This window comes from Melanerpes formicivorus, unplaced genomic scaffold, assembly GCF_026170545.1.
Source record: "Melanerpes formicivorus ecotype bairdi unplaced genomic scaffold, bMelFor1.0.p_v2 SCAF_113, whole genome shotgun sequence".
In the NCBI taxonomy this organism is placed as follows: domain Eukaryota; kingdom Metazoa; phylum Chordata; class Aves; order Piciformes; family Picidae; genus Melanerpes; species Melanerpes formicivorus.
The window spans coordinates 951,745-965,071 of NW_027142465.1; the positions used below are offsets into that span (position 1 = coordinate 951,745).

At 55.8% G+C, this 13,327-nt stretch overlaps 1 protein-coding gene across 1 annotated transcript in view; it reads right to left on the reverse strand.

Annotated features, from left to right (window-relative positions):
* The window catches only part of PSMD11 (proteasome 26S subunit, non-ATPase 11), a 38,879-nt gene continuing 25,552 nt past the window's right edge, over positions 1 to 13,327 (reverse strand). Inside the window, exons 7-14 of the mRNA XM_068167160.1 lie at positions 9,825 to 9,969; positions 9,054 to 9,114; positions 6,968 to 7,030; positions 5,847 to 5,972; positions 5,269 to 5,304; positions 3,578 to 3,629; positions 568 to 710; positions 1 to 366 (exon numbers count right to left, since the gene is read on the reverse strand). Coding sequence (XP_068023261.1) covers positions 568 to 710; positions 3,578 to 3,629; positions 5,269 to 5,304; positions 5,847 to 5,972; positions 6,968 to 7,030; positions 9,054 to 9,114; positions 9,825 to 9,969 — 626 coding nt within the window. The 3' untranslated portion in view covers positions 1 to 366. The remainder of the gene's footprint in view (positions 367 to 567; positions 711 to 3,577; positions 3,630 to 5,268; positions 5,305 to 5,846; positions 5,973 to 6,967; positions 7,031 to 9,053; positions 9,115 to 9,824; positions 9,970 to 13,327) is intronic.

Genomic DNA, 13,327 nt, shown 5'->3' on the forward strand with positions numbered 1-13,327 from the left:
TCCCCTCCCTCAGCCTCCCCCAGATACAAAGTTCGGCCAGCAAAGGTTACATGGAAACTGGAACACGCATCGTATGGGATACAAGATGCACTGCCATGAGGAAGGTTAAAAACTTTCCCAAGTGAAAAGTAGAACAAAGAAAGGAGGGGGGGGGGGGGGGAGGGGGGAAGTAAAAGATAAAGAAGAAGAAGAAGAAGAAAAAGAAAGAAAGAAACAAAAACAAAAAGGAAAGAAAAAATAAGAAGAGAGAAAAAAAACAACAAAGGGGGAAAAAAAAAGAAAGAAAGAATCTCCTAACAATTTTCCCAAAGGTTTCACTCTCCTGTCACACACACTCTCCAAATGACAGCTTTAGCAAATTCAACTCTGCAAAAAGAAAACAGAGCCAGGTCAAGGGAGGGGAGAGAGAGAGGATGGAAAATAAACAACAACAAAACAAAATACCCCCCCCAAAAAAAAACCCCAACCCCCTCCCCCCAAGCTTCCAGGGCACCACAGCAGCGCCTCGGGGTGGGAAGGAGTGAGAGGTGGGGAGCAGGGCCCAGCTGGGGCTCCGGCCCCACTCACCTATGTCAGCTTCTTGGCTTTGTTGTAGAGCGAATCCACTACTTTGCTCATGTTCTGAATCGTCTCCAGGGCGGCTTCGTAGGTTTTGTCTACCGGGGGCTCGTCGAAGATGATCAGGACGCCCTCGCCTTGGTCGAGGATGCCTGGGGGGGGGACAAAAAGCTGGGGCTGAACTCCACACCCGTGGTAGCTGCAGGCTGTGCCCTTTACACAGCATCACTAAGCTTGGAAGTGACCTCAAAGATCATCCAGTCCAACCTGGCACCACAGACCTCATGACTAGACCATGGCACCAAGTGCCACGTCTAATCCCCTCTTGAACACCTCCAGGGATGGGGACTCCACCACCTCCCTGGGCAGCACATCACAGTGACCAATTGCTCTCTCAGTGAAGAACTTTCTCCTCACCTCCAGCCTAAACCTCCCCTGGCACAGCTTCAGACTGTGTCCTCTTGTTCTGCTGCTGCTTGCCTGGGAGAAGAGACCAACCCCCACCTGGCTACAACCTCCCTGCAGGGAGTTGGAGAGAGCAATGAAGTCTCCCCTGAGCCTCCTCTTCTGCAGGCTAAGCAACCCCAGCTCCCTCAGCCTCTCCTCCCAGGGCTGTGCTCCAGACCCCTCCCCAGCTTTCTTGCCCTTCTCTGGACACCTTCCAGCAGCTCAACCTCTTTCCTAACCTGAGGAGTCCAGAACTGATCACAGGACTCAAGGTGTGGCCTCAGCAGTGCTGAGCACAGGGCACAAGGACTTCCCTGCTCCTGCTGGCCACACTGTTCCTAATGCAGGCCAGGATGCCCTTGGCCCTCTTGGCCCCCTGGGCACACTGCTGGCAAAACTTTAAAATGTAGCTGCAGATGTTGAGCAGAAAAGGAGACAACTTACACACAGCCTGCAGGCAGCAGGCTCCAGCCCGCAGATGGCTGCTGGGCTGTGGGGGCCAGCAGGCACTGGACTGGGTGGGTATTGCCCTGACTGCAGCAGGAGCAGCTTGCCCAGGAAAAAAACCACACCTTGGAGAGGGGCCTGAGGAGATCACTGAATCACAGAATCAACCAGCTTGGAAAAGACCTCAGAGATTGTCAAGTCCAACCTCGGCTGCCCGAGGAGGTGGTGGAGTCTCCATCCCTGGAGGTGTTCAGGAGGAGACTTGACAGGGAGCTTGGTGCCATGGGTTAGTTGATTAGGTGGTGTTGGATGATAGGTTGGACTTGATGATCTTGAAGGTCTCTTCCAACCTGGTTTATCCTATTCTATTCTAGTACCCAACACCCAACACCTCCTGACGACCAAACCATGGCTCCAAGTGCCACATCCAAGCCTTACTTGAACACAGCAATGAGGTCTTGCCTGACAGGTTGGACTTGATGATCTTTGAGGTCTTTTCCAACCTTACTGAGTCTATGATTCTACCTCCAGGGACAGTGACTCCACCACCTCCCTGGGCAGCACATTCCAGTGGCCAATTCCTCTTTCTGTGAGGGAACCCCAGTGTGATAGGGGCTGGAAGGGACTTCTAGAGGTCATCCAGTCCAACCTCCCCCTGCTCCAGCAGGACACCCACAGCAGCTTGCCCAGGGGCACAATGCCCAGGGGGGGTTGGAAGCTCTCCACACAAGGAGACTCCACAACCTCTCTGGGCAGCCTGCTCCAGGCCTCCAGCACCCTCACAACAAAGAAGTTTCTCCTCCTGTTCAAATGGAACCTCCTGGGTGCCAGTTTGTGCCTCTTGCCCCTTGGCCTGTCCCTGGGCACCACTGAGCAGAGCCTGGCCCCAGCCTCTTGCCCCCCAGCCTTTAGCTCTTGCTGAGCATTGCTCAGCTCCCCTCTGGGGCTGCTCTCCTCCAGGCTCTCAGCCCCAGGGCTCTCAGCCTTTGCTCCTCACAGAGCTGTTTCAGACCCCTCAGCATCTTTGTAGCCTCCCCTGGACTCTCTGCAGCAGTTCCCTCTCTTGAACTGAGGAGCCCAGAACTGGACCCAGGCCTGCAGATGTGGTCACAACAGGGCAGAGCAGAGAGGGAAGGAAAACCCTGAACTGTTGGTCACTCTGCTCAGTGCACCCCAGGACTCCATTTGCCTTCTTGGCCATGAGGGCACAGTGCTGGTTCATGTGGGACTTGTCCACCAGCACTCCCAGGTCCTTCTCTGCAGAGCTGCTTTCCAGAGCTCCCCTCTCACCTCTCCTGGTGCAGAGGTTGTTCCTCCCCAGGGGCAGGATGCTGCCCTTGCCCTTGGTGAACTTCATGAGGTTCCTTTCCCCCAGTCTCCAGCCTGGCCAGGTCCTTACACCTGCACAGTCCCTACCAGCCCCTTCCTCCTGCAGGCCCCTGTTCCCAGCAGGCTGGCTCAGCACAGTGCTGGAGCAAGGGAAGAACATTTTATGAGCCTCTTCCCAGGTGCCAGAGCAGCTGGACTGCAGCTGGGCTCTGTGACCTTGGAGCTCTTCCCTACCACTGTGCTTCTTTTAGCCATTCATCATGCTCAGCCTGATCAGGGGAGCTCTCTAAGTCAACAGCAGGAATGAGGCAAGAAAGAATGGAGCTGTTTCTTTGAGGCCTCCTCAGGGAAGCAGCCTCCTGTGGTCCCAAACCAGACAACTGTGCTGTGAGGGTGCCCCCAGGCAACACAGAGCACATTCCTCACACAAACCAGCTGGGAAATGTGACCATGGCCTTCAGGAAGCTCCAAGGGAGGAGACACCTTTGCTAGACAGCTCACAGCAGTGGGTCTGCCAACTGTCCTGAGGTGCAGCAAGGAAGGACCTCATGGTGTCTGATGTGTGAGACACTCAGCTTAATGAAGGCCTTCATGACAAGGGTTCAGATAAACCAACCTCTCACCACTCTCCCCTGGGCCTGCTAAGCTGTACATCTGCCACCTGAAGCAGGGCAGCCCATGGAGGACACTTAGGGCTCAAAGGCAGAGTGACAAAGAGGAACCTGCCCCCACTTTGCTTACACACAGCCTGACCCAGGCAGCAAGGCAGTCAGGGCTGCAAGGTGCAGAGACTCACCATGAAATTTCTTGTCCAAGATCATCTGTGACAGTTTCCTTTCTACCTCAGCCTGAAATTGAAGCAGAAGAATTAAGTCTCCCAGAGCTACATGAAGAAAAGCCAATTCCACCACTCCAGCCCTGGTGGGACACAAGCCCTGCCTGAAGCAGCTCTTCTGTCACCACAGATCTCTCCTTGCAGGCTGCTTTGGCACTGCCACTTGCTTTAGGGGGCAGAGGAAATGCAGCAGTGGCTGTTCATAGAATGGGGAGGGCTGGGAGGGACCTCTGGAGCTCATCCAGTCCAACCTCACTGCTCCAGCAGGGCACTCACAGCAGCTTGCCCAGGGGCACAATGCCCAGGGGGGGTTGGAAGCTCTCCACACCAGGAGACTCCACAACCTCTCTGGGCAGCCTGCTCCAGGCCTCCAGCACCCTCACACCCAAGAACTTTCTCCTCCTCTTCAGGTGGAACCTCCTGGGTTCCAGTTTGGATCTGTTGCCCCTTGTCAGGGCACTACTGCCAAGATCCTGACCCCTTCTCCTTGCCCCCCACCCTTCAGATAGTTATAAACACTAATGAGATTCCCTCTCAGTCTGCTCCTTCTCTTCTCCAGGCTCAACCTTTCCTCATCACACAGCTGTTCCAGTCCCTTCCTCACCCTCACAGCCTGCTGGACTCTCTCCAGTAGTTCCCTGTCTCTCTGGAACTGGGGAGCTCAGGACTGGATCCAGCATTCCAGCTGTGGTCTCACCAGGGCAGAGCAGAGTGGGAGAAGAACCTGCCCCTCTATTTCTAATGCTGAGAGCACCAGGATGCCTTGCCCCTGGCTCCAGAGGATGGTGTGTCTGTCACCCCCCACCAGTGCTCATGAGGGGACCAGGCACACTCCAGCTCAGCTCAGTGAGTATTTAGCCAAGTGTGGGCCAAGCTCTGCTTAAGCCTCTCAGTACCAAGCTCCCTCCTGCTCCATGCCAGGCACAGCCCCCCAGGAGCCAGCTCCTCTGCTGCACTCTGGACCTAGAGCTGCAGGGCAACAACTGCAGCCCAGCTTTTACCCAACCTACTGAGCCTGTGAGTTCAGCTAGGGAAGGGCTGCCCAGAGGGAGCAGGAGGGTGGCTGATGCTCAGGACACCTCCAAACCTCTGGCATTAACACAGCATGACAGGACAGAAGCACTTTGGGATGCAGCTGCCTGGGCCTGCAGGGGATCCTCCTCAACTTAATCTGGTTGGGATTATCTGCAGAGCAGTTAGTGCAGCAGCCAATGTGACACCCTAATGAAATTCAGAGTGATTAGCTGCCTCCTGGGAATTAAGGGCCTAAGACTCCTCTGGGCACACTCAGGAGGATTAAATGCAGGGCCAACAAGGAAGACCCAGCTGGTGACAACAAGAGCTGTTGCTACAGCAGAGGAAATCCTGTCTGCAGCAAAAAAAAACACCCCAAGTGCTGACAGAGGGAGTGGAAGCCAAGGGAAGGAGGGGAGGCTACAGCCAAGCCTGGAGCAGAGCAAGCCAGGCTGAAGCCTCCTGGAAGCTGTCTGTGTGGAACTGAAGCTCCCAAGAGTGACATTTTCCTGCTCATGCCATGGAGCTGAGCTGTCTGGTTTAAGAGTCTAAGTTTGTGTCCCCCTGGCAAAAGCCATCTGACCTCCACTCCTTTGCCCTCTTGAGAGCTACCCACTGATTGCTGGGGAAGTTCTTACCTTTGAGAGCTTGATGAGGCTGGATATGTGTTCAATCTATAAGAGAGACCAACAGAGGTCAGTGAATCTTTAGCTGCACTTCTGAGACACAGCAGGGAGCTGCAGGGCTCTGCCAGGCTGCTCCCTGCAAAAGCTGAGGCCCCAAACCCTCCAGTGCCTTGCTCTGCTTTGCAGCTTCTTGTGCTTCACATCCCATGTCCACTTTTAACTGCAGATGGTCTGAGCACCTGAAGCCATCTCACTCTGACACATGAACATTTCTTCCCCAGGACTGTTCCAGCTTTGCCCACACCCTGCCAGAGCCCCTGCAAGCCAAGTGCTGATCCCTTCAGTGCTAAAAGCATCTCCAGCTTCCAGAGTGTGTGAGGGAAATGGGTGGAAAGGGCCAGGAGTCTGGAACATGGCTTTCCAAAGCTTCCCCTCAGCCTCCTCCTCTCCATTTGTTCAGCTGAACCTGATGACCTCTGAGCTCTGCAAGTGCTGAGCAAGAAGCATTCTGTATGGGAAGAAGACCCTCACCCACCAGCAGCAGGGGACAGAGGCAGCAGCAAGTCCCTGTGCTCACTGGAAGCAGTTACCTGTACTCTGGAGAAGGGTTCAATGACTCTGATCAGGTTCTGTTCCAATAGGTTATCATAGAGCTTGGCCAAGTGAGTGTTGATGATGGGGTCGTCCCTGAGCTCCACCTTGTAGTCTGTCAGAGCCTGTGGAAGACACAAATCATTCAGGTAGCCACAGGGGCCCTGTCCTCAAGGCTCTCAGAGTCTTCTCTCCCTGCCCAGCAGGGCAGTGGTTAACTCAATCCCAACAGTTAGCCAGAAGGCCACTGAATCATTCTGCTTGGAAGAGACCTTTCAGATCATGGAGTTCAAGCCCAGCACTGCCAGGGCACCACTAAACCACAGCCCCCAGCACCACATCCCCAGGGCTCTGAAACCCCTCCAGGCACGGGGACTCCACCACTGCCCTGGGCAGCCTGGGCCAGGCCTTGACAACCCTCTCAAGAGGAAGAAATTGTTCCTCATGGCCAACCTAAACCTCCCCTGGGGCAATTTCAGGTCATTTCCTCTTGTCCTGTCACTTGTTCCTTGGGAGAAGAGCCCAACCCCCACCTCCTCCAGCCTCCTTTCAAGGAGAGCAAGGAGGTCTCCCCTCAGCCTCTTCTTCCCCAGGCTGAGCCTCAGGTTCCTCAGCTGCTCCTCACCAGCCCTGTTGTCCAGACCCTTCCCCAGCTTTGTTGCCCTGCTCTGGACTCACTCCATGTCCCCCTTGGAGTGAAGGGTCCAGAACTGAAGCCAGGATTCAAGGTCCTGCCAACCTAGCAGCCTTTGGAGGACCAAGCAGCCTTCATCTTTACACTCAGCAAACCACAACCTCTGGTTTACACCCAGCAGACAGCAGGAGAGGATTGTTCCTGTCACTCCTGGGGTGTTCCTGCTGAAGCCAGGGAGGTAGAGACCCCAGTGCACAGCAGCAGAAGTGCAGGGAGCTGCTGCTGAGGTGGCTCTCCAAGCAAAAAGGGGGAAAAAGGCCTTTCAGGCAAGCTGTTAAACTGTGGAAGCCAAACTGGCTGAGGATGGTGGAGCATTTGCTTTCTGGGACTGCTCTTCTGCTTCCCTGCTCTGGGATGCAACAGCTCCCACAGCTTCCCAAAGCCAAAAGGTTCTGTCCAGCCAGGACCCACCTTCCATCTCCTCACCTTCTCAAAGTCTGCCAGTGATCTGTTCTTGCTGGCCTGCGCCACACATTTTAGTGCTTCTGTCTGCAGAGGAAAGAAAAGGGGAGCAGGGTCACTGCTCTGGGTTCTCCTCTCACTGCTACTGCTCCACTGGAAACGTGCTGCAGCAGCAGAGCTGGAATGTTCCCTTCCCCACAAAGCCCCCAGCAGGGCTCCTCCACACAGGCAGAGCAGCAACAGCTGCTGCTGGGAGCAGGCAGAACAGCTGCAGGACACAGCACAAAGTCAGCTCCAGGGAAACAAAGGCCTCCAAGCTCTGTGAGGTCTGAGGAGAGCAGCTGTGGCTCCTATCAGGTTGCAGGTTGGGAGCAAGTTTGGTGCTGAGCCTTTTGGCACTTGCTTAATGAACGTGGCCATGTGCAGCCCTGAAGCTGAGCTCCTGCCCTTCAGCAAGCCACAGTGGCTCTGCTGAGGAACAGAAGCCCAGCACAAGTTGTGTGGATACCACATCATGGACAGCAGCAGAAAATGTGCCTGCCCTACCCCCCAGCTGCTGAGACCAAACAGAAGCCTGACCCACAGCCACATTCATACTGCAACAGCTTGAGTGGTGAAAGGCACAAGGGCAGGAGAGAAGCAGGCCAGCCTGGTGGCTTTGGCACACAAGGCCCAGGTGTCTGCTACCCCCTCTGCCATCCTGCTGCCCCTGAGCCTGTCCACCCCCTGCTCCCCAAGCTCAGTGTCCACTTGTGCTGTAGGAGCTCATGATCATGACTGTCTCAGGACAGTGCAGACAAGGGCTGGGATATCCTCCAGGCTACACTGCCCTCACACTCTGAAAGAGCCTCCAACCCCTCTGCCACCTGAGGGAAGGGAATGGAGCAGGACCAGGGCTGCCCTTCGTGATCCAACCCCACTGCCACTCATGGATGAAGCAGGACCAGGGCTGCTCTTATGATCCAACCCCACTGCCACTCATGGAGGAAGCAGGACCAGGGCTGCCCTTCATGATCCAACCCCTCTGCCACTCATGGATGAAGCAGGACCAGGGCTGCCCTTCATGATCCAACCCCACTGCCACTCATGGAGGAAGCAGGACCAGGGCTGCCCTTCATGATCCAACCCCACTGCCACTCATGGATGAAGCAGGACCAGGGCTGCCCTTCATGATCCAACCCCACTGCCACTCATGGAGGAAGCAGGACCAGGGCTGCCCTTCATGATCCAACCCCACTGCCACTCATGGAGGAAGCAGGACCAGGGCTGCTCTTATGATCCAACCCCACTGCCACTCATGGAGGAAGCAGGACCAGGGCTGCCCTTCATGATCCAACCCCACTGCCACTCATGGAGGAAGCAGGACCAGGGCTGCCCTTCATGATCCAGCAAGGACTACACAGGGATGTCCCCACTTCAGACTTTGCTACACACCAATGCTCCCTGACCTGCTCTTGCAAACAGCTTCCCCAGTGCCCTGTGAGCCAGGTGAGCAGTAGCTCCTGTGTCACAGTAAATAGCTGGCTGACCAGAGCCAGGGTGGGCAGCAGTGTGTAAGCCTGGCTCAGAGCCTGGCACGCTTGGCTTTTGGCCCTCTGCTCTGTGCAGGCATCCCTGGGTTTCCCATGGGGGTGGCATTCACAGGCTGGCAACTTCACAGGTTCCAACAAACAGTTGCTTTAACAACTCCCCAGCTGCTTGGCTTCCACCTTGCAGCCATCTAGGTCTCAAGCTGCTCAGCCACGCTGCTCTGAATGGCTTCTCAGGACTGGCTCCAACACAAGGGAAAACAATGAACAACTTGGATTCAAATCCATCAGCTCCATGGCTTGCAGAGCTGATGCTGAGGGCTGAAACAGGAGCACCTCCTGGCATCAAGTGTGGAGAGCTCCTGAAGGAAGCAGGCAGGAGAGAAACAGGGAGCAGGAAGAGAGCGAGGCAGGTCCCCAGGCTGTCGGAATCACTGCATCCCTCTGAAGGCTCAGGGTAATGGCTTGTGGCAATTTCCCCTCTGCTGGCACTCAGAAGGAGGAGAGCAAAGTCTCTGAGAGAAAGACTAACACAACCTTCTCAGAGGTGAGGGAAGAGAGGAAGGTTGAGGTTTCTGTACCTGCCTCCCCGCATACCGCAGGGCAAGCTTCCCGCTCACTAGCGCCTGCACATCTTCTGGCCTGGACAGGGCAGAGAAGCAAGAGAGCAGTTACTCAACAGCATGGGCAGCTCAAACCCAAGTGTGCCTCACCAATTCCCCACTGACTGCAAGTTCCTGCAGTTCACACAATCAGGGAAGCCTTTAGGCTGGAAAAGCCCTTTCAGATCATCCACTCCGACCCTTAACCCCACCCGGCCAGGGCACCACCAACCCCTGGCCCTCAGCACCACATCCCCAGGGCTCTGAAAGCCCTCCAGGCATGGGGACTCCACCACTGCCCTGGGCAGCCTGGGCCAGGCCTTGGCAACCCTTTGGGGGAGGAAATTGTTCCTCATCGTCAACCTAAGCCTCCCTGTGGTGCAACCTGAGAATGCTTCCTCTAGTCCTATATTGTTCCTTGGGAGAGGAGACCAACCCCCACCTGGCTCCAAGCTCCTTTCAGGGAGCTGTAGAGAGCCAGAAGCTCTCCCCCCCTCAGCCTCCTTTCCTCCAAGCTGAACAGCCCCAGCCCTTCAAACCCTTACATTCAAGTATCTAAACCACTTCCACTCAAGTCACTCTGCAGCAGAAGCAGCGATTGAGTCACACGGACAGACAAGCAGCGAGCTCAGCTGCTCCACTTCTGCCATGAGAGGTTTATAACCCTTCCCTCCCCCCCAAAAAAAAAGCAAGCCAAGCCCTTGCCAGTGCAGGGCAGGAGTGCTGCCCAGGGAGCCATCTGCCACCTACATGTTGAGCATGATCTTGCAGAGCAGCATGTACTTGAGCGCAGTGATGGCTTTGGGGTTGTCGATGGAATCGTAGCCCTCGAAGGCTTCGTAGAAGTACGAGTAGGCTGTCTTCCAGTCCTTCTCCTCTGCTGCATGGATGATCCCTGTGGAGAGCAACAAGCAGCCAGCTGTCACAGGGAGTTCTGAACAGCACTGCAAGAGGACACAACAGTTTGGTTGCCCACTGATAGAGCAGGACAGAAAAATCCTTCCCTTCGGCGCCGGCCTCTGCCTTATCTCTGCTGGAGACACAGAGTGCTTTGGGCTGGAAGGGACCTTCAGCACCATCCAGTTCCAACCCCCTGCCATGAGCACAGAGTGCTTTGGGTTGGAAGGGACCTTCAGCACCATCCAGTTCCAACCCCCTGCCATGGGCACAGAGTGCTTTGGGTTGGAAGGGACCTTCAGCACCATCCAGTTCCAACCCCCTGCCATGGGCACAGAGTGCTTTGGGTTGGAAGGGACCTTCAGCACCATCCAGTTCCAACCCCCTGCCATGAGCACAGAGTGCTTTGGGTTGGAAGGGACCTTCAGCACCATCCAGTTCCAACCCCCCTGCCATGGGCACAGAGTGCTTTGGGTTGGAAGGGACCTTCAGCACCATCCAGTTCCAACCCCCCTGCCATGGGCACAGAGTGCTTTGGGCTGGAAGGGACCTTCAGCACCATCCAGTTCCAACCCCCTGCCATGGGCACAGAGTGCTTTGGGTTGGAAGGGACCTTCAGCACCATCCAGTTCCAACCCCCTGCCATGGGCACAGAGTGCTTTGGGTTGGAAGGGACCTTCAGCACCATCCAGCTCCAACCCCCTGCCATGGGCACAGAGTGCTTTGGGTTGGAAGGGACCTTCAGCACCATCCAGCTCCAACCCCCCCTGCCATGGGCACAGAGTGCTTTGGGTTGGAAGGGACCTTCAGCACCATCCAGTTCCAACCCCCTGCCATGGGCACAGAGTGCTTTGGGCTGGAAGGGACCTTCAGCACCATCTAGTTCCAACCCCCTGCCATGGGCACAGAGTGCTTTGGGCTGGAAGGGACCTTCAGCACCATCCAGTTCCAACCCCCTGCCATGGGCACAGAGTGCTTTGGGCTGGGAGGGACCTTCAAGATCATCCAGTTCCAACCCCCTGCCATGGGCACAGAGTGCTTTGGGCTGGAAGGGACCTTCAGCACCATCCAGCTCCAACCCCCTGCCATGGGTACAGAGTGCTTTGGGTTGGAAGGGACCTTCAGCACCATCCAGTTCCAACCCCCTGCCATGGGCACAGAGTGCTTTGGGTTGGAAGGGACCTTCAAGATCATCCAGTTTCAACCCCCCTGCCATGGGCACAGAGTGCTTTGGGCTGGAAGGGACCTCCAAGATCATCCAGTTTCAACCCCCCTGCCATGGGCACAGAGTGCTTTGGGCTGGAAGGGACCTTCAAGATCATCCAGTTCCAACCCCCTGCCATGGGCACAGAGTGCTTTGGGCTGGAAGGGACCTTCAAGATCATCCAGTTCCAACCCCCTGCCATGGGCACAGAGTGCTTTGGGCTGGAAGGGACCTTCAGCACCATCTAGTTCCAACCCCCTGCCATGGGCACAGAGTGCTTTGGGCTGGAAGGGACCTTCAGCATCCAGTTCCAACCCCCTGCCATGGGCACAGAGTGCTTTGGGCTGGGAGGGACCTTCAAGATCATCCAGTTCCAACCCCCTGCCATGGGCACAGAGTGCTTTGGGTTGGAAGGGACCTTCAGCACCATCCAGTTTCAACCCCCTGCCATGGGCACAGAGTGCTTTGGGCTGGAAGGGACCTTCAGCACCATCCAGTTCCAACCCCCTGCCATGAGCACAGAGTGCTTTGGGCTGAAAGGGACCTCCAAGATCATCCAGTTCCAACCCCCTGCCATGGGCACAGAGTGCTTTGGGCTGGAAGGGACCTTCAGCACCATCTAGTTCCAACCCCCTGCCAAGGGCACAGAGTGCTTTGGGCTGAAAGGGACCTCCAAGATCATCCAGTTCCAACCCCCTGCCATGGGCACAGAGTGCTTTGGGCTGGAAGGGACCTTCAGCACCATCCAGTTCCAACCCCCTGCCATAAGCACAGAGTGCTTTGGGCTGAAAGGGACCTTCAGCACCATCCAGTTCCAACCCCCTGCCATGGGTACAGAGTGCTTTGGGTTGGAAGGGACCTTCAGCACCATCCAGTTCCAACCCCCTGCCATGGGCACAGAGTAGGGTTGGAAGGGACCTCCAAGATCATCCAATTCCAACCCCCTGCCATGGGCACAGAGTGCTTTGGGCTGGAAGGGACCTTCAGCACCATCTAGTTCCAACCCCCTGCCATGGGCAGGGACACCTCCACCAGCCCAGCTTGCCCAAGGCCTAATCCAGCCTGGCCTTGAACACCTCCAGGGAGAAGACATCCACAGCCTCCCTTGGGCAACCTGTGCCAGAGGCTCCCCAGCCTCACTCCCAACAATTCCTTCCTCATCTCCAGTTTCTTCCCAATCTCCATTCCAAATCTGCCCTCCTCAAGCTTCAATCCCTTTCCCTCTCATCCTACCATTACATCTACATTCCCTGTGACATTTATGAGCTGCTTTCTTGCTCTCACACAACTCACCAGGCTTTCAAAAGGAGATCTGGTGATTATCTTAAGAGCTTCACCTGATGAGCAACTCATAACCCTTAAAATAATGCTGGCTCCTTTGTTTAGTGAACACCTCCAGGGAGGAGGCAGCCCCAGCCTCCCTGGGCAGCCTGTGCCAGTGTCTCACCACCCTCACTGGAAAGAATTTCTTCCTCCTCTCCACTCTCAGTCTCTCCTCTCCCAGCTCAAAGCCATTGTTCCTCATCCTGTCCCTCCCAGCCCTTGTCCAAAGTCCCTCCCCAGCTCTCCTGGAGCCCATTCAGGTACTGGAATCCTCCCCTTCTGTGCTTCCCCCTCCTAGAAGGTCATCCAGGCCCTCTCTTAAAAGGACACATTAAGACAGGCAAGTTGAGTGCACTTCAGTGCCTGCACATTAGGTCAGGAACAAGGCTACAGCTGCACCAACATGATGCAGTACTGCATGCAGAGGTTACCAGGGAATGGAGCCTCCACCACTGGAGGGGTGCAAAAATGGTCTGAAAAAACCTCTATCAGGGACAATGGAATCAGAGCTGATCCTGCCTGGAAGCAGCTGGGCAGTATCCCAAGGTCCCACCCAGCATCACTTTCTACATTTCACAGAATCACTCTGAATGAATCAGGTTGGAAAAGACCTCAGAGATCCTCAAGTCCAACCTCTCACCCAGCACCATCTGAGCAACTCAACCATGGCTCCAAGGGCCTCATCCAGGCTCTTCCTAAACACCTCCAGGGATGGGGACTCCACCACCTCCCTGGGCAGCACATCCCAGTGGCAAATCTCTCTTGCTGGGAAGAACTTTCTCTTCACCTCCAGCCTGAACCTCCCCTGGCACAGCTTGAGACTGTGGCC